The sequence below is a fragment of the Diceros bicornis genome, chromosome 22, assembly GCF_020826845.1.
Source record: "Diceros bicornis minor isolate mBicDic1 chromosome 22, mDicBic1.mat.cur, whole genome shotgun sequence".
In the NCBI taxonomy this organism is placed as follows: Eukaryota; Metazoa; Chordata; class Mammalia; order Perissodactyla; family Rhinocerotidae; genus Diceros; species Diceros bicornis.
The window spans coordinates 30,719,019-30,738,692 of NC_080761.1; the positions used below are offsets into that span (position 1 = coordinate 30,719,019).

General features: G+C 38.7%; 1 protein-coding gene across 8 annotated transcripts in view; it reads left to right on the forward strand.

The window, feature by feature from the left end:
- KDM4C (lysine demethylase 4C) overlaps positions 1–19,674 on the forward strand; it is a 389,693-nt gene that overhangs the window by 102,456 nt on the left and 267,563 nt on the right. For all 8 annotated transcript variants that reach the window (XR_009223452.1, XM_058565774.1, XM_058565775.1 and 5 more), the window contains one exon: positions 10,068–10,117. Coding sequence is in view for 7 of the 8 variants with exons in the window: in XM_058565774.1 (XP_058421757.1) it covers positions 10,068–10,117 (50 nt within the window). In the remaining variant the exon portion in view is untranslated. The remainder of the gene's footprint in view (positions 1–10,067; positions 10,118–19,674) is intronic.

The window sequence follows — 19,674 nt, forward strand, 5'->3', positions numbered from 1 at the left end:
AAAAAATATTTTCTGTGATGGGTCCCTACTTTGGAAAACGCTGGCCTAACACAGAGATTTTCAAACTTTCCATAAATGAAAGTTTCTTCAGAAGGTCAGTATTTAAAATTGAAAATAAAGGCAGAGCTGACCTGGCTGAAATGTTTATGGTGGGACGCTCTCTCTCACTAACTCCTTCTTTGAGGCCCCTTCAGGAAACTCTGAGGCCCCCGGGGGGCCATGGAAAACAGTTTGAAAATCAGTCACTTGATCATCTGGTACTCGAAAAATCAGTTCACTACTGTTATCTGTTGAGTATTTTGGAGAGGCCAGTATTAAGAAGTAAAGATTTTGTTTATATTGTCCATAGTTGATGTTAACTAATAATTCATAATATTTTTCTTTCAGGAGAAAAAAAATCCCATTAGTACTGTGTAGGACACACTTATAACTTAAAAAATATTCATGAGATTAGGTAACATGAAATATATTATTTTTCTAAAATCAAGTTTGTGCAGTTATTGTCTTACTAATTTTTATAAAAATGATTTTAGACAAAAAGTAACATTAATTTTTCTGATTACATATGAATATCTCAGGATATTAATTTACATGTATATGGATACTGAACTGTATTTTGAATCCCAAATTACAAAGAACTTGCCTATATTTTTAATGCTCAGTTATTCACTGAAGCTCCCTTCCTGTTAGGATTTTTTTCTTATTGTGGTTTCTTCACTTATCACTGTCTGTAGCCACTGTCTGCAGTTTCTCTTATTCATTTAAGTGTCCTGTCAGGAAATGGGCAACAGATGGCATAAGGGTGGCGCTAAGCTCTGGCCAAATTCCTTTCCTCAGGGGCTTACCTGGTGTCCTTGTAAGGCCTCAGCTCAAACACCTTGTCCTCCAGGCCAAAATTATAGACACCTAGCTTGTATTTTCAGAACAGATGCTTCAGCGACACCTCCTTACAAACACCTTGTTGTAATTGTTGATTGTAGCTTGGGTTGCTCGGGAAGCGGACTCTGAGGCTCAGATCTGTGTGCCAGAGGTGTCTTGGACAGTGCTCTGGAAACAGCACCTGTGGGAGTGAGGAAGGCAGGACTGGGCAGAGGGGGAAGTTAAACTGCAGTAGAGCCCTGGGCAGATCCTGTGGACACTCTGGAGCTGGCAAGCCCCTTCAGAATTGCCCAAATGGAGGCGAGAGGGCCAGCCCTTTATGCTCAGACACAGACCATTCATTGCATAGGGGCCGCCATCCCCTCCCTCTCCAGGGGGCGTGATCTTGGGGGAGGGAACGTGACCTGGGTGAGTGTAATGTGGGCCAGGAGCCTCCCTTTGGTGGAGGTAGTGAGGGCCTCCTCCGGAAGTGGGGGCCTGCGCACCTCCCAGAGCATCCGCTCCAGTCCCACTTTCTGTTTCTCACAGTCACCCGCTTTTAAGAACTGAAGATGAAGTAAGCCATGTTCTGTTTTCCACAGTTAATTAATGAGGCTTCATAATTTTAAATATTAATGCTTAAACTTTAATAAATGCACAAATATTAAAACTTGTTAACATCATCAGTAATGTGAAAATGTAACATAATCACACAAAATCTACAGTTGTTCATCCTTCTTTTTGACACAATTAGGAGTATACTTTGATTAAAAAGTGTATTGTAAATTAACTACTTGAGAAATGTTGAGTTTTATGAAATATAATATAGGTACTTCACTTTTTGATTCATGAAGTTTTTTGTAACAAGAACCAAAGTCAGACTTTAGTAGTGGTTTAATGGCTTTGTTCTTTTTTTTTTTTTTTTTTAAAGATTATTGTTATTTTTTAAATTAATTACTTAATTTATTCCCCCAAAGCCCCAGTAGATAGTTGTATGTCACAGCTGCACATCTTTCTAGTTGCTGTGTGTGGGACACGGCCTCAGCATGGCTGGAGAAGCAGTGTGTCGGTGCGTGCCCGGGATCCGAACCTGGGCCGCCAGCAGCGGAGCACGCGCACTTAACCGCTAAGCCACAGGGCCGGCCCAATGGCTTTGTTCTTTATATCTGCATTTTATTTAAAATGCCATTGTCTTTTGCTTAGTGCATACTATAATTTGTTTGAAAGGCTAGTGTTTTTTTTTTTTGAATTGTGAGTTTTAATAGTGGGTAAAGGTAAGAAGGACAGCTGGGAGAAGTCTTCATATTTATTTTTTTTATTTTTTTAAATTTTATTATTATTATTTTTTAATTTTTTATTTATTGCAGTAACATTGGTTTATAACATTGTATAAATTTCAGGTGTACATCATTATACTTCTATTTCTGCATAGACTACATCATGTTCACCACCCAAATACTAATTACAACCTATCACCACACACGTGCCGAATTAATCCTTTCGCCCTCCCCCCTCCCCCCTTCCCCTCTGGTAACCACCAATCCAATCTCTGTCTCTATGTGTTTGTTTATTGTTGTTATTATCTACTACTTAATGAGGGAAATCATACGGTATTTGACCTTCTCCCTCTGACTTATTTCGCTTTGCATAATACCCGAAATGTCCATCCATGTTGTCACAAATGGCTGGATTTCATCGTTTCTTATGGCTGAGTAGTATTCCATTGTGTATATATACCACATCTTCTTTATCCGTTCGTCCCTTGATGGGCACTTAGGTTGCTTCCAAGTCTTGGCTATTGTGAATAAGGCTGCAATGAACACAGGGGTGCATGTACCTTTACAAATTGGTGTTTTCAAGTTCTTTGGATAAATACCCAACAGTGGAATAGCTGGATCATATGGTAGTTCTATCCTTGATTTTTTGAGGAATCTCCATACTGTTTTCCATAGTGGCTGCACCAGTTTGCACTCCCACCAGCAGTGTATGCGAGTTCCCTTCTCTCCACATCCTCTCCAACACATGTTGTTTCCTGTCTTGTTAATTATAGCCATTCTGACGGGCGTGAGGTGATATCTCATTGTAGTTTTGATTTGCATTTCCCTGATAGTTAGTGATTTTGAACATCTTTTCATGTGTCTGTTGGCCATCTGTATATCTTCTTTGGAGAAATGTCTGTTCAGGTCTTTTGCCCATTTTTTAATTGAGTTGTTAGTTTTTTTGTTGTTGAGATGCATCGGTTCTTTGTATATTTTGGAGATTAAGCCCTTATCAGATGTATGGTTTGCAAATATCTTGGGAGAAGTCTTCTATATGAATATTGAAACTTTGGTCTGTTAGCAAGCAGAAAACTTTTTCTTCCAAAAGGTGGATCACCCTCCAGTGATAGCAGAGATCATTGTAAAGGGTGGGTATGTCCTTTCGGGGATGGGCTTGTTAGCCCCTGTCGCTTCCTTCCAGTTGGCATCTTTGTGGTGACTGATGAGGAAACAGGAGTGGAGTATGGGGCTGGAGAGCACATCTTGGGCTTTGGAGTTAGACAGATCCAGGGTTGGGTGCCAGCTACTATCCTTCTTGCTCAAGTAAATTAATCCTTATAAGTCTTGGTTTCCTCATCAGTAAATAGAGGTGTTAGTAGTAGAACTTGTATTACAGGCTCTTAGCACAAGGTCTGGCATATTATAAATGCTCAATAACTGATAGCTCTGATGAGCTGTAATTGTATTTGTTGATCAGTTCTTTTCCCTGAGCTTTCAGCCCTTTAGTCACTATAGAGAGCACGTCAGGTGCGCAGGCTTATGCCGGTGAAAGGGGGCAGGGTCAGTTTAGAGTTGTTGTCTGTCAGAAAACTGTCCTTGGGGACTTGAGCTTGATTTTTCAGAGGAAATGACTGTGAGCAAAACAGCAAGAAGAAAAAGAAGCAAAGGAGGAAGGGGCTACTTCACACACAGACCCAGTTAGAGGAAGGGAATAAACGGCAGCCCTGGTTTAGGACTGACCTGCCTGAGCACGGCAGAACCTGGAAGGGTTCTCCCCTCTGTGCCCTGCGCTTGGTGAGACTGCCCAGATGTCACAGGGTGGGTGGAAGCTGGGCCAGCGGGAGGCGCCAGCAGCACCTGTTAGTGAGACCGACAGAGGGACCCGTGCAGCCACCTACGTCAGACAGCACAGTGACAGAGGTATGGGTGGTGGGGGAAGCTGAGAACATTCATTTCTAAGCACGTTAGTATCAGCCTCAGAGTTTCCAAAAGAAATTAGGGAGACTTTGAGGGAGTGATCTGAGGATAGGAGTTACCCTTTGAGAAGTGCTAGTGAACACTTCTAATGGACTGAGCATGTCTTGAAAAGAGAAATACAGAGTCCAGTTCATAGAGAAAACCTGAATCAGAGAAATGGGTCTAGTACATTTTGAAAAATACAGCTTTACCTACTGATAATCTGAAATGTCAGCCTGATATTATTATTCAGTTCAAGATAGTATTTATATTATAATCACCAGGATATCATCATTTTAGGTCAATTCTTTGAGTAAACCACCCAAAGATGTGCTCAGAGGGATTATTCTGTTTTGCTTGGCCTTCAAATTAGATCTTTTTTCTTTTTTTAAATTCATAGAAGACTCTGGTTTTAAATAAAACATCACCCCGTAAATATCTAATTAGTGTGTTCATAGTTCATTAGTGATTCATAGTTTCTTAACGTTAGCAGAACTGTTGGCAATATTCATTATATCTGAAACAAAAACACTTTCCTAAAGGTTAAATGAACAATTAATAATTTCAACAAACCAGTGTGTACTTGAGGGTATACAATGGTAGGCATCTTATTTGGTGGTTTATAACGGATACAAGTAAGTGTGAGACACATTCGTATCTGCAAAGAGTTAGGAACTAGCTGTGTAACTGAGCAGTGGTGGCACGTAATGGAGTGCCTGGCTGTGAACGAGGCACTTGTATACAAGGTAGGTTAAAAAGGATAATTCATGTGAAAATTTCTGGGTTGTGGTAGGCATTCTCTCCCTCACAGAACTCAGTGCCTGTCCAGACAAAAGTGATTTATGCACACCAAATAGCAGCTAGCTGTGGAAAGTAGTGGATGATAAATATTATATGAAAAATATAAGGGAAGGGCTCTAGGAGGAGGAAAAGGGGTGAGATGAGATTGCTGAGGTTTATAATTGTCAAAGAAAGCCTTAAAGAGGAGGTGGAAACTGGGCAGGGTTTGGGAAGTGGGGGTTTGAAGTGGAATGGAAGGGGCTGTTTGAGGTGAGGAGTCAGGTCAAAGCCCATGTGAGTGAGAGAGTAATTCATAGTCCAGTCTGTTGAGAGTGGACCGTTGATATTTAAGCCTGGGGCTAATCGTGGGAGTCTTGAAAGCCAGGCAGTAAGGAACAAAAGTTTTCATGCTATGATAGTGAAACAAGGACTGTAGCTACCCAGGAGATACAGGCAGAGAGTTCAGTTGCGATAGTCTAGCTGGGGGCAGATCAGGGTTGAAATTGAGGTAATGCAAGGTTTTGAGGCTGTGGAGTAGATGGGACTTGTGACTGGCAATGGGAGCAGAGAGAGTCAGAAATAAAGAAGAGATGACTCTGATAGTTCCAGTTTAGAAGGCTAGGGGGAAACGGAGTTGTAAACTGAAATAGGACTGCTAGGAGAGATCACCAACTTAAAGGGGGAAATATGAATTTGATGTGTATGTTGAGACTTTTGAAGTGGTGGGATACTTTCGTAGAAATGTCTAGGAGGTGGTCAGGGCCGTAGAACTGTGATTCTTTGGACTGAGGTCACTAATTGTCTATAATAAACCGCTCTACATACAGGCCCTCCAGCTCGCCTCTACTTAGTCACCAGTTCTCCCTGCTAGATAGATTTTGAACAGGCAAGAAAAATGACACACACTGATTGGGCTACATGGACTAGAGAGGGCAAGGCTTGAAGCAGGGTGACTAGTTAGGAGGCTGCGGTAGTAATGTGTGTGATAGAGAGTGGTGCCCTGGACTTAGGTGGTGGCAGTGGGGATAGAGAAATGTAGGCAGATTCACGAGACCTCTCTTGAACAAGTAAAAGGCAGAACACGTAAAACTTGGGGATTGATTCGATAAGGGGAGTGCAGCCACAGGCAGCTCCCACATTAATGGGCACTTGGTTGCGGGGGGAACTCTGGAGGAGAAGCAGGTCTGTCAGGAAGATGATGCAGGATTAAACTTTGGACAAATTGTGTTTTAGGGCTGCCAAATGGATTTATTCAATAGCTAGTTGGTTGTAGAGGTTCAGAGTTCCAGAGACTTGTGTGGAATGGAGATATGGTTCAGCAGCATTTGGATGATCGTGAAGCCTTAGTAAAGATGGTTCCCTCAGGGAAAAATGTGGCAGCACTAAAACATGGAGCCCTGGGAGTGTCAGGCAGCCAGAAGGTAGGTTGGGCAAGAGCAGAAGGTAGAGAACCACTGGAAATGAGTTGGATCATGAAACCTAAGGGAAATGAGTGTTTCAAGGAACTGATTGAAAATTCCAGAGAGGGCAAGGTAGATAAAGAGTAAAAGATGTGGCAACCTTTGTCCAAGCAGTTATGTTGAGAGTGATGGAAATCGGACTCACGTTGCACTGGTCTGCGGGGTGAATAGGAGTAAAAAAATGTGGCAAGCACTGGAAGTAGCGTGTGTAAAGGGAAGAAAAGAAAGCAGATGGATGGTAGCAGGATGAGGACTCAGAAAAGGTGTTTTTTGTGTGTGTGTTTTTAAGGCAGAAGAGAGAAAATCATGTGTAAATGCTGATGGGAAAGGGTCAGATGGGTGGGTAGGCAGGCAGTATTTTTATGCTATTATTTAAAAAGAATAGTTGAGAATTGCTTAGTGTTTTCCATGAAGTTGTAGTGTGTCAAGCAGAAATTAACAAAACCTTGGATGTTATCAGGGCAGCAGGATTTCAGGCTTCTTAAAAGTGTACTAGTGATTCAGGTTTTTTTTTTTTTTTTTTTAAAGATTTTATTTATTCATTTTTTTCCCCCCAAAGCTACCCCAGTAGATAGTTGTATGTCATAGGTTCACATCCTTCCAGTTGCTGTACGTGGGACTCGGCCTCGGGTTGGTCGGAGAAGTGGTGCCCTGGGGCGCCCCCGGGATCCGAACCCGGGCCGCCAGCATCAGAGCGCGTGCACTTAACCGCTAAGCCACGGAGCCGGCCGTGATTCAGGTTTTTTAAAGGGCTTTTTTCCTTATGATTGACTCTCTTTCAGGGCATTCTGTTTCATCTCTAGTCTGAGAGTGGCTCATATACTTGTTTAAATTGTTTAGATGAAAAATATTAACATATTCTTATGAAGTTGGAACGTTTTGCTGGTTGACTCGCATTTATTACTCATTTTTTTCCTTTTTATAAAGGAATTAGATATGTTTATGTGCTGGCTGCTACATTCATAGGAGCTAAATTTTTAGGGCAGTTATATTGGGAGATTATTTTATCCCCGTACCATTTAAGCGGGAATTAAGCACCTCAAGCTGCCCATCTCCCTTGATCACGCTTTGTGTGTCACAGCCTGTGGACTTTCTGTGCATTATAGCCCTGGGTAAGACCCAGGGGGAATAAAGAGAAGGCAGGGCAAAATGGGGGGACCATGCTAAAAATGTGGAGTCCTGGGAGATGTTTAAGTCCTGGGAGAGAGAAAGTTTTGATTGAAGTAGACATTTGGACAGATCAGGAAGTCGAGGCTGGCAGCAGTCGATCCTGACTATGCCAGGCTGACCCTATAGTCATGAGATGAGGTATTGGCTTATATCATTACTTACCCTTTCTTCCCGTTTCCCACTTTCATGATTTTTTTCCTTCTTCGTGTATCCTTCCTCTCCTCCATGTCTTCCATGCTGGAGGAGCGAGGAACATGAGTTATCATTTGAGAATGACAAAAGTCAGCAAACCCTTACTGAGCGTCTGCTCAGCCGATGTCTTGTTCCAGGAGAGAGACACTGGCCCTTGCCTCTAGAGAGCTTGAGAGGAGATCAGAGAGGCAGAGAGGTAAAAAAATTAAATTCTGAGTGCCACGGTAGAAGCCTGTATTCTGTGTGGTTGATACAGCAAAAGAGAGAGTGGGAAACTCTCCCTGGGGGTGACTCAAGCTGAGCTTGGAAAAAGGAGCGGGTGTTTTTGTTGACTGGACAGGAGTGGTAAGAGCGTATAAAGCCCAAAAATAGATGGAAAAGAGTGGAGGTGTGAAATAACAAGGACACTAGAAGGAGCTTCAAGTGGTTTGGTAAAGCCAGAGAGCGAGATTCATTGGGACATTGGTCAGTAGATACACCTGAAGATGTGTAAGATTGCAGCAGGTCTGTGTGCCCTGCCAAAGAGTTTGGCGTCTATCCTTCAGATTACAGCCAGCCATTGAAGGCCCGGGGCTTTGTCATGATCAGGTATGTAGTTTGCAGAGATGACTTTAGCACACCATGGAGGGTAGTTTGGAAGGGTACAACAGAAAGTGGGGAGCCTGTAATGGTCAGTTACACCTTTGTGACCTAAAGGGCAAGCCACATCAAGAGAACACACTCAGTGCCTTATAGTCATGTGTCCAATTTAAAGAATTTATGTTACATGTGTAATGTATGGAGAAAGTCTGGCTGATGATTAGCCTCCAGAGAGGTTTCACTAGAACCTTTTAAGAAGATAACTTTACTAAGCGATGGCTATGTGATTTTATCATAGAGTTGTCATGAGGACTAATTGAAAGACTATGTCAAAGATATTCTTTATCTTTATATTTGCATTTATATATAGGTTTATGTTTACTTATACTTAATGTTTTTTGTGAACAGATGGTTGAACTTCAGATTAATGAGCTTTAACTTTGATGCCAATTTTTCAGAAAAGTGAATCTGGATACGTAAATAACTCCATCCACGTCCAACGCTTTGTGGTCACGCATATATGTATTACATGTGTGCATGCCTGTGTGTGTGTGTACACATGCACGTGTGTATGTTATGGGGGAGGCGACCCTCTTGTCTGGGACATATATATATGTATTTTTCCTTTTCTGAGTATAGTTGGTGATATAAACAAGGCATTAAAAACTGGTAAGAAGTAGCCAGTGTATAAATATACGTTGGGTGATTGTCATTTATTTATGCTAAAATTTTATCTTCCCAATTCAGTTGGAATAATTTCATTAACAGTGCCTTAAGGAACAGGATATATGGATGAATTTTCTTTTAGAGAATTGCCTAGTTACATTGGATCCAATTAAATTTTGCATATGTTATTAGTGGCATTCAATGCAACCAAGTGTGGTGTTAAGTAAAATTAGAAAAGTTATTTTAGTAAAAAGTAACTTGTACTTAATATGTTGAGCTAATAAACATAGCAAATATAAATCTTAAGAATAACGTATCATTTTTACTTAAAACACAATCATTTAATTTTATTTTTAATATCCTTAAATTTAGTCATTAAAATTGCCTATAAAACTTAGTATTTATGTGGTATATTGGGAGATTATTGTTTTAAAATTTATTAGTAAGCTCACAGTAAATAAGTTGAAATATTTCACTTTTGAAAACACTAGGAACTAGAAATGAGTATTTCTCTTCTTCAAGGATGAAAAATTATTTTTTATAGAACAGGATTTTAAAAGTCACATAATCAACTTTTTTTATGGCTGGTAGTTTTTAATTTAAAGTCTGTTTGAAAATTATAATGCTCTTAGAAAGGTTTGGTGGAAATATAAATGTTGCTATAATAATTTTGTGTTCTGTCCTTGTCAATAAACACATTTCAAAAGGTTAAAAAAAAACTAACCCAGGTTCTCTTAAAAACAAAAGCAAAACCAACCAACCACAAAACAAAAAGCACACAAGCAAAAATATCCCCAGATTGCTGGGGTGCTGTGTGTTGGGAGGGAGGTCCTAGTCTCCATGCTGTGGCTGTCTGCCCCCTTGTCCAAGCAGTTTACTGGGCTTGGGCCTTTGTTCCCTAATCTGTAAAACATGGTTGGGATGGTGAGCTGGGGGACTGAAATAGGTAATTTATAAATTTATTTTTCTTCCGTCCAGTGTCCAAGGCATATGACCCTGTGATTGGTTTTCTAATCTCTGTTCAGTTCATCTAAGTGGTGTATGGTGTTGAATTATTTTTACATGACTTTAGTTAGGAATAGATGTCCTTAGGATACTACCTGAACAGTTATAAACCTGAAATTTTTATTTATTTTTGAAATTGTAGGTATGCTATACCCCCGGAGCATGGAAAACGACTTGAAAGACTAGCTCAAGGTAAGGTTGCTTTTTGTGTTTCTCATCTAGATAGGTTCTTTATTTTTGAGGTATTTTTATAGTGTAGACTGTTACTCTGTTAATTTTATTCAAGTAATTGGCTTTTAAATGTTTCTCTAATTGAAGAATTTTAATGTTTTTCACATAATATTTTTTATTATTGTGAATAGTAATATCAATGTGAATATTTTTCCCTGTTGCTTAATCTTCTTGATTATTTTAGTTAGCTGCTTGATATTTCATCAAGTGATTGCACTTAACCTATTTTGGTTATTTCCAGATTTTTTTTCTCCTGTATGTAACGTTTTTAACATCATTATGCTGGTAATATTTTTCCTTCTTTTAAGTTGCTTACTTGAGATAAATTCCAAGGAGTACTGATGCTGCAGCTCAGGGTGCTGGTGTTTTATGGGTACTTTTCATGTTGTCATATCATTTCACTAAAGGGTTGTGTTAAATCTCCTGAGATTCCCAAGTCTTGTTTGGTCCCCTGGACCTGGGAGTGCCCTTATGGATGTATGAAGGTGAATGTCCCCAGGTAGCTGGATAAGCATGAGATTGTATGCTTTTTTAGCCTGGCAAAATTAAACGTACTTTACTGGAACTTGAATTTTAATTTTTTATGGCTTTGTCCATATTCTTGAGGGCTGGATTGAAGAATTCTTCTGGGAGCTCTATTGATCGTTTCACACTGTACCCACTTGTGTCTGCAGAGAGTGCCTTCCTCATTTCTTCTCTGTCTTTAAGATGCACCAGGCAACCTTCTCCTCATCTGCTTACCCAGTGGGGGAGACTCAGATTTACCCCCTGCCAACCTCATTTTCTGTTTTGCTAGCTACCCTTGCCAAGGAAGAAATAGGCTTATTTCCAGGGGAAAGTGGAGTTCCATTTGAGTGACAACTAAAGTTAAGGCATTCTGCCTTCATCCAGGAGTGAATCCTCAGCGAGCATTGCCCTTGGTCAGGTGCTGATCTGAGTTTCGTTGGTATGTTAAGTTTGCCTTCTAGAAAGAGGGGAATTTTGTCCCTGCATTATTATGCTTCCATTCAGTGATGAAACGGGGACACTGAGTAACCCCATTCTTTGACTTGACAGTTCTGAACAGACATTTAAATGACATATAAAAGTTACTTTCCCCCAAATTATAGAGTATTAGAAGGAACAGTTACAGTATCACATTTGTAAGAAGCATTATTATAATTTTGGCAGGCTAATAACTATAGAGTCTTAATGTTTTTATAATGTAATACATTATAGTAATAATAGCAATGTGATTGTAATCTTGAACTTTCTTAGGGACTATTTTCATGAATTTTAAGGTGGATGAATCCTGGTTCTGGATAACAGATTAGAGCACAGGTTAGAAAATGATGATTATAATCCTTAAATACACAGGGAGTGAACTTTGTGCTAAATCTAGATGCTGAACTATCCTCTTCTCTATAATAATTATCCCACCATTTTCTATTCTATTTTCTCACCACCAGAGAACTTTTAAAATGGAGCCACATGCTAAAATTTCTGCTATAAGCTGTCTATAAACACTTTGACATAAACAGTCTGAAAATGACATTCCAGGAAAATGGGTGCCATTTGTTTAATCAGTAAGATGTTAATAATCTTGAAGGATGAACAAGAACTTTAAATTCAGTTGTGTATTTTTTCAAAACTGTTTTGCACCATTATTTTGAGAGATGACACAAGGAAAAGACTCTATAAGATAGTGGAGGATTCCCATCCGCTGACCAGATGCCAGCTAAATTAATTGAATTCTGCTAAATAATTAAAATGATAAAATAATGCAGTAAATGTGATGGAGCATTATAGGATGTCTAGGTCAGGGCGGCACTTGATACATAAACTGAAAAGCAGCCTCGGATATTTTCCATTATCTTGTCTGCACATCATAATTATCATACTTGCCTTTTATGCATGAATGCTTTCATCTTTGGTTTCTATTGAAATCTTGATTGACTGTGGCACCTACAAATATTTTATCTGAAAGATATTAGGCCTGCATCTAATAAAGTCAGGAGTTTGATTTTGCCCTTCAGCTGCTTTCTCATTTATACAGGGTTTTTTTCAATATTATGTAGACATAAATGTAATAAAAAATCTCTAGTGAATTGTTGCAGTTTTTATACTTATGTTTGCTTATAATGCCATTGCATTCTTTCTAATTTTTGGTTTGATAAAATTGAATGGAAAGTATAAAGGAGAATAGAGATATAACGTTAAGTCATGAATAACAGTTGGAAAATTTTCAGTTTTTAGAATGTCTAAATCTCATCTATTTTAGAAATAAGACAATATCTTTGCTGTTCTGTTAAGTTAAGCAAAATATGGATTAAAGTAAATTGGGAATGGCAAAATTTTTTTGTGAAGGACTGTATTCTATTGGTCTCTTATTGTGAATAAAAAGCTAGTATGTAAAAACATTGAAGATGATTTACTTTGGTCAAAATTTTGGTTATTGGGAATAAAATATGTGAGTTAGAACTTTGTGCAGCTGATTTTGGAAGTGTGAATGATCAGCGAGAATCTTGTTTCAAATGACAGTATGATAGAAGTAAATAAATGGATTCTTTTAGATCCTTATATTTACTTGTAACAAGTGTTTTAGTTTTGACTTATTCAAAAAGCAACAGTCAGCTAAAAGGAACAGAAGAATCATTATTCTGAAGGATTAATTTAGTTCGTGTTTTTTTAAACAGTTATTTTTGGTGTGGGTTTGTGTGTGTGTGTGTGTGTGTTTTCTTTAAATGACTATTAATCTTGAGTTTAAGCCTGCGGAGCCGTGAGTCTTAGCCTGATTTGCAGGGATTCCTGTTCCAGTAGGTGAACAAGGGCCTGTGGGTAGGATGCAGGCAGTCTGTGGACTCTGAAATTATATTCAAAATTGGGCATATGTGTGGATTTCTGGGAAGCGATCATCAAATCCCTTAAAGAGGGTTTGGTCCAAAAGAGATTAAGAACCATTGCTGTCAAGAGACTAGAAGAGCAGCAATAAATAACGAGTCATTTTAATTTTATGAATAGATGCTAAATTGACCTGTCTCATACCTCTGTCGTGGAATTAGGAAAATGTACTTTTATCAGCTCTCAAAATGATAAGTACGTTATTCCCTTAAGCAGTCGTTTAGCTGATGGTCTGAAAATATTATATTAAAATGCCTGGTTTTGAAAGGCTAATAAATAAAATACCCCTGATTGTAAATAATCAATTTTAAGGGACACCCTAAGCCTAAAAAATGGAGAATTCCAGTGATATATTTTCTGTCTTCAGGCCTAACTCATGCCTTAGGCATGGAGATCAATGCATGGTGTGTCAGGGTATGTTTATTTTCATCTTCCTATCAGCCAAGTTGCATTAAGGATGGTGAAACAGTCCCTCAACTTAATTTCCTCATAATTTGATGTAGATGTCACTGCCCATGTTTGTATTTTTGAACATTTAATATCCAACTGTGTTCCTACCAGGATTTTAGACATTGGGCAATAATACATAACGTACACCAAGCTAGCGTAATTCGAACATGGGGTGAAAGACAGTTTTGAGAAGCGACAGTAGAGAATGGGGAGGAGGAATTCGGGAAGAAGATGCCAGCTAGCAGGGAGGAATTGTTATGGAGGGAAATTGTGTTCTTTGCTTTTCCGGGGTGGAAGCTGAGCCAGGAAATCCTGGTTAGCTTGACTGTGACCTGTTTGAGCCCAGAGTGCTTGGCCCGGGGGGAGTCCTGGGTGACCTGTGCATGTGTGGCCCATGTGTCCTGTCAGAGGGGGAGAAGCAGGAACTGAAAGAAAGCAGTCTCAGGAATACAGTAAAAAACCGTATGTAATGACCCATATACCTGTTAAATTAGGTGAAAATTTTAACTCTGAAGTGTTCTACGAACCAGCTTGAAATGGAAAAAAACTTGCCCCTTACACAGTGGACTATGTTCAGGAAATAAAAATAAGACAGTTGTTTAGGAGAGCCACCACCCTTCTCCATTCCAAGATCAGTATCAATTTCTCCTGGCGCTCCTGCTGGAGAGCTCCATGGAGCTGTATCTCTACCAGTAGAGATGTTGATAGATTATGGGACACTTAGAGCAGAGTGAAGCTTGCAATTGGATAATTTTCTACCCAATCCTGAGTAAGTACTTGCTCCGTGATCGGTAGGAAGCACGGAGAGACTGACTATAGTTTAAACCTCTTATGTTGACCTCTTAAGCTGGAATGTGGGTAAAAATCACCAGGTTTCTCCCCATGTAATATAGCTCATTGGTTCTTTTCATGAATAAGCTTATTAAGAAATTTCGTGTATAAGTCAAATACATCTATCTAAAAGCATTTCCCACAGAAGCAATCCTTCCATACTCTTTTTCTGTGTACTTTTCTTTACCATTCATTTCTATGGTTGCTATATTTTTTAAGCCTCATATCAGTCATATGAATATTGCAAAAACCATTATAAAAACTATATCAAAGCAGCCCTGGTTAAATTTCAATTATATTCAAATGAAATTATCTTTATCAGAATCTGTTGCTAGTGTGGAAATACATTCTACATGTCTGATTTCTCCATCTTTCCTCTCCCCTTTCTTCCCTCTCTGCCTTTCTTTCCTGAGTGATTAATAACTCAATTCAGCTTCTCTAATCTAGTGGTTGTATACCCATAGAAATGGTTGCTAAACTTTGATTTTCAAATCTTTTTCCACAGCTGAAACTTTTGGTGATTGAATAGCAATAGCCTCTGTTAGTGTTTGAGTCATATGAGATTGGGATTTAAAAAGAATTCCTTAGTTAGTAATAGCTGTTATATTGGAAACTGCAAACCAGTTGACAATTTGGAGAAATGTTCCTCTGAAGGAAAGAACACACTCTTTTTAGAGCACATCCACTCTATTTCTAAAACAATTTAAAAACAGTTAATGACATTTGTGTGTGTGTGTGTGAGGAAGATTGGCCATGAGCTAATATCTGTTGCCACTCTTCCTCTTTTTGCTGAGGAAGATTAGCCCTGAGCTAACATCTGTGCCCATCTGCCTCCATTTCGTATATGGGGCGCTGCCACAGCATGGCGTGATGAGCAGTGCGTAGGTCCGCACCCAGGATCTGATCCTGCGAACCCTGGGCCGCCGAAGCGGAGTGTGTGAACTTAACCACTATACCACCGGGCCAGCCCCAACATTTAATGATTTTTTTAGGGGTCACATTTATTGAGGTAAAATGTACTTGCAGTAAAATTCACTCCTTTTAAATTCAGTGAGTTTTGACAACTGTATTCAGGGGTGCAACCAACACCATTATCAAGACAAGGAACATTTCTAGTACCTCGAGAAAGTTATTTCGTGCCCTTTTACAGTTAATCCCTCTCCCCAGCCACGGGCAACCACTAATCTGATTTCTGTCCCTATAGTTTCACCTTCTCTAGAATTGTCATTAAAGTGGGATTATACAATATGTAGACTTTGTATCTTGTTTCTTTCACTTAGAATAATGCTTCTCACATACGATCGCTTTTACACTGAATACAGGACAGCCTTTGGATGCATACAGTATCTGGTCCTTGAGGAGGCTTGTGGGATTCTATACTTCTCATTGCTACAGAACTCCCAGCAGTACTTTGGCAGTCTTAGCAAAGGTTATTATGGGGTTCTTTTAGGGTTTCAGGACTCTATTGGCATCTCTGGAGTACATGCTCCTCATCATGCTAGTCTTTCATCCCTCTAACATATTGTTTGGATTGGAAGAATGGTTCCAAAGACCGTCTTTGCTTGCTTGCCACTGTATAATATCTTTAAAAAGAAAAATAAAAAGATGATTGACTTTAGTTTGTTAAGAAATTGACAGCTAGCGGTATCCTATCTTTGTAGACAGTACAGTGTGAATGAGCTATGGACCCTAAAAATCAAGTTACTGAGTAGCCTAATATAACTTTGTACTATTGTTCTTCTCCTCCTCTTGGATGCTGTAGCCACAAGAGTCGATTCTTCTTGAAATAAATGTTTAAGCTATTTTGCTCCATGGATCTTACACAATATTGCAGTTCTAATTTTTGAATATTTATTTAAAATGGAAATATATATATTCTTACTATTTAATAGTTTAGTAGAAAAATGGTTTATTTTTCCAGACTATTCTTTCATTTTTTTTTACCCCCAAGTCAGATACCATTTCATTGGGAGCTCATTGGTCTACCTGTCATAGAGACCCTAATGTGTTACTTGTGGAGAGGAGTTGATATTGGGGGGAGGACTAAGATGTAAAGTGATTGTCCCTACCAGGATCCGTAGTTTGTGTTATGTGAATGTGAAATAACAGATTATCTTCTCCGTCTGGTTTTTTTAGTTTCATATAAGCCCATTGTGAGTAATTTAGAATCCAGACGGAATTTTTACATCTGATTTTAAAACAGCAGAGTTAGAGAGACGATGGTGAATATAAAGTAAAGAATGAATCCGTATAGTTTAACCCACGTTGTACTTACTGTTAGAACTCTTTTTGGGGGAGAAGCTAGTTACTTGTGACCAGGACTGCTAGGTTTGGGTCACAAGGCCCAGGGGAATGAGATGGTTCTTAAGGCTTTGTGACCACTGACCTTCTGCGGCACCTCCCCATTCGGCTCTCTGGGTCTCCTGGGACTGGGATCCACCTTCTCAGCTAGCACGCTGCAGAGGTGGTGGAAAAGGAACATTCTTTGAACTAACATGATGGTTAGAGTCAATATGGTGGAAATGAGTAATAGAGATATTAATAGTGGCTGCTCTTCATCGAATGTTACTATGTGTGAAGTATACCAATAAGTTTTTTTTTTAACATAACATAAAATAGACCATTAACCATTTCAAAGTATGTAATTCAGCGGCATTTAGTATATTCACATTGTGCAATCATCACCTCTATCTAGTTTCAAGACATTTTCATCACCCTAAAAGGAAAGCCTGAATGTATTAATCAGTTATTGTCCATTCCTTCCCACCCCTCTCCAGCCCTTGGCAGCTACTAGTTTGCTTTCTGTCTAGATATTTATCTATTCTGGATGTTTCATGTACATGGAATCAAATAATATGTGACTTTTTGTGTCTGGCTTCTTTCACTTAGCGTGTTTTCCATGTTATAGCATATATCAGTACTTCCTTCTTTTTTATGGCTGAGGAATGTTTCAGTGTATGGGTATACTACATTTTGTTCATCCATCTGTCAGTTGATGGACATTCAGGTTGTTTCCACCTTTTGACTATAGCTAAGTTTTTTTGTAAACTATCTCATTGGATTCCCATAAGGATCCAGTGAGGAGAGCCACTATAGAAAACAGTATGGAGGTTCCTTAAAAAAATAGGACTACCATATGATCCAGGAATTCCATTTCTGAGTATGTATCTGAGAGAAATGAAATGACTGTCTTGAAGAAATATCTGCACCCCTGTGTTCACTGCAGCATTATTTATAATAGCCAAATCATGGAAACAACCTAAGTGTCCATTAATTATGAATGGATAAATCAAATGTGTTATATGTACACAACGGAATATTATTCAGCCATGAGAAAGAACGAAATCCTGCCATTTGCAACAACATGGATTAACCTTGAGGGCATTTTGTTAAGTGAAATAAGTCAGACAAAGAAAGATAAATACTGTATGATCTCACTTATATGTGTAATCTAAAAAAACCTAAACTTATAGAGAACAGATTGAGGGTTGCTAGAGATGGGCGGTTGGAGAAATGGGTGAAGGTGGCCACAAGGTACAAACTTCCAGTTATAAGATGAATAAGTTCTGGGGATGTACTGTACAGCATGGTGACTATAGTTAATACTGTATTGTATATTTGGAAGTTGCTAAGAGAGTAGATCTTAAAACACACACAAAACATTTGAAACTATGTGCGGTGATGGATGTGTTAAGTAAACTTACTGTGGTAATCGTTTCACAGTTTATACATATATCAAATCATTAGGCTGCACACCTTAAACTTATGGAATGTTATCTGTCAATTATATCTCAATAAAACTGGAAAAAAAGAGAACCCAGTGAGGAAGATAATAATAGCATCCTGATTGTACAGATGGGGAAATTGAGAAACTGAGAGATTATGGGACTAGTCAAAGCTACATGAGTGTTGGAGTCTTGTTTGGAATCCATGTCTCTTCAAAGCTGAACTCCAAGTTCATAACAACTGTTACTCTCTTTTGTTATGCTGTCCATGTGGACAAGGTGAGGCTGGCTTCAAATAATTCAAATAATTAGGTCTTTGGTCTAAAACTTAGCTCTGCTATTTACTACCAAGGAAAAGGTGTGTGTTTGTTGGGAGTAGTAAGGGAGAGAGGAAAGTTGGTGCTCAAGTAAGCTTGTGTGTTAAATATCTGAAGGAGGGAATTGGCTAAGATTTATACAGAATCCCATAGCACAGTGTGCCCCTCACAGCAGCTGCCTCTCAAATGCTTCCACCAAAATACCCTACAGGAGAGGAGAGTGAAACCCTACTGCCCTACAACACTCCTGCGGATTTTGTATTTTGTTCGCCTAATGTTTGTTTTTATGTAAAAGTAAACCAAGTGATTTAACGTGACAAAACTAGATGATGCAGGAAGATGTGTCATGTTTATTCTGTGTGTTCTACACCTGGCATATTACCTGGGGACCAGGGGGCATGTGAGGGGTGGCAGTGGGGTGCTAACTGCTATTTCCACTGCTAGATGATTGAGGGATCAGTATACAATGTTTCCTTATTGGAACTTCTTAATCTTCAAGATTGTGAAATAGCAGACTCCCCCATTGTGTGACTGGTAAATTGGAAAGTCTTATGGAATGTTACAGTAGTAACATTAAAGTATGATAACTTTCAGAGAAGACTTCTTCCAAATAAATTATTCAAAACTTTTAAGAAAGAATATCTAGAAAGTAAATATTAGAATAAACAAAAATGATTCTGAAGGGCATATTTAAAGAATTTACTTGTAAAAATTTTAACACTGTATTATGAATAGTGTTATATAACTATATTTTCTTTTTATTTGATGACTTTTGAAAAACTCTGATAGTCTTAAGTTGAATTTTTAGTTAAATGTTATTTTTTTCTACAAGAGCTGTTTTTGTTACTTTTCCTACAAGTGACTCTGAAGCTGCTTTTTCATTTATTATGAAAGACACCAGCATTTCTCTAGCTGGCAAAATTCTGAGTCTTTTACAGTATTATCATTTTGTATCTAATAGTATTCTGGTTATATTGGCTTGCTTATATTTGAATAAAATACTTTTCATAGACTGTGGAGTGAGAGTGAGTATGAACCGTGCACTCCTGCGGGTAGTTGAGCTACAATTCATTTTGAGACACATGCTTTGTACATAATTTGTGCTGTTTATGAGGTGTTTTCCAGGGTGATGTAAAATATAATTCTGATAGCCTGCTGTAAATATAAGTTCTGAGCCAATGTGAAGTTCTTAATATACTGCAAATTACCTTCCTTCAGTGGTTTTCCAATTTAAATTAACTTACGACCAGTCACCACATTGTTCAGGTCCTGATTACAAATGCATATCAAAAGAAAATTAAATAGACTCCTCTTT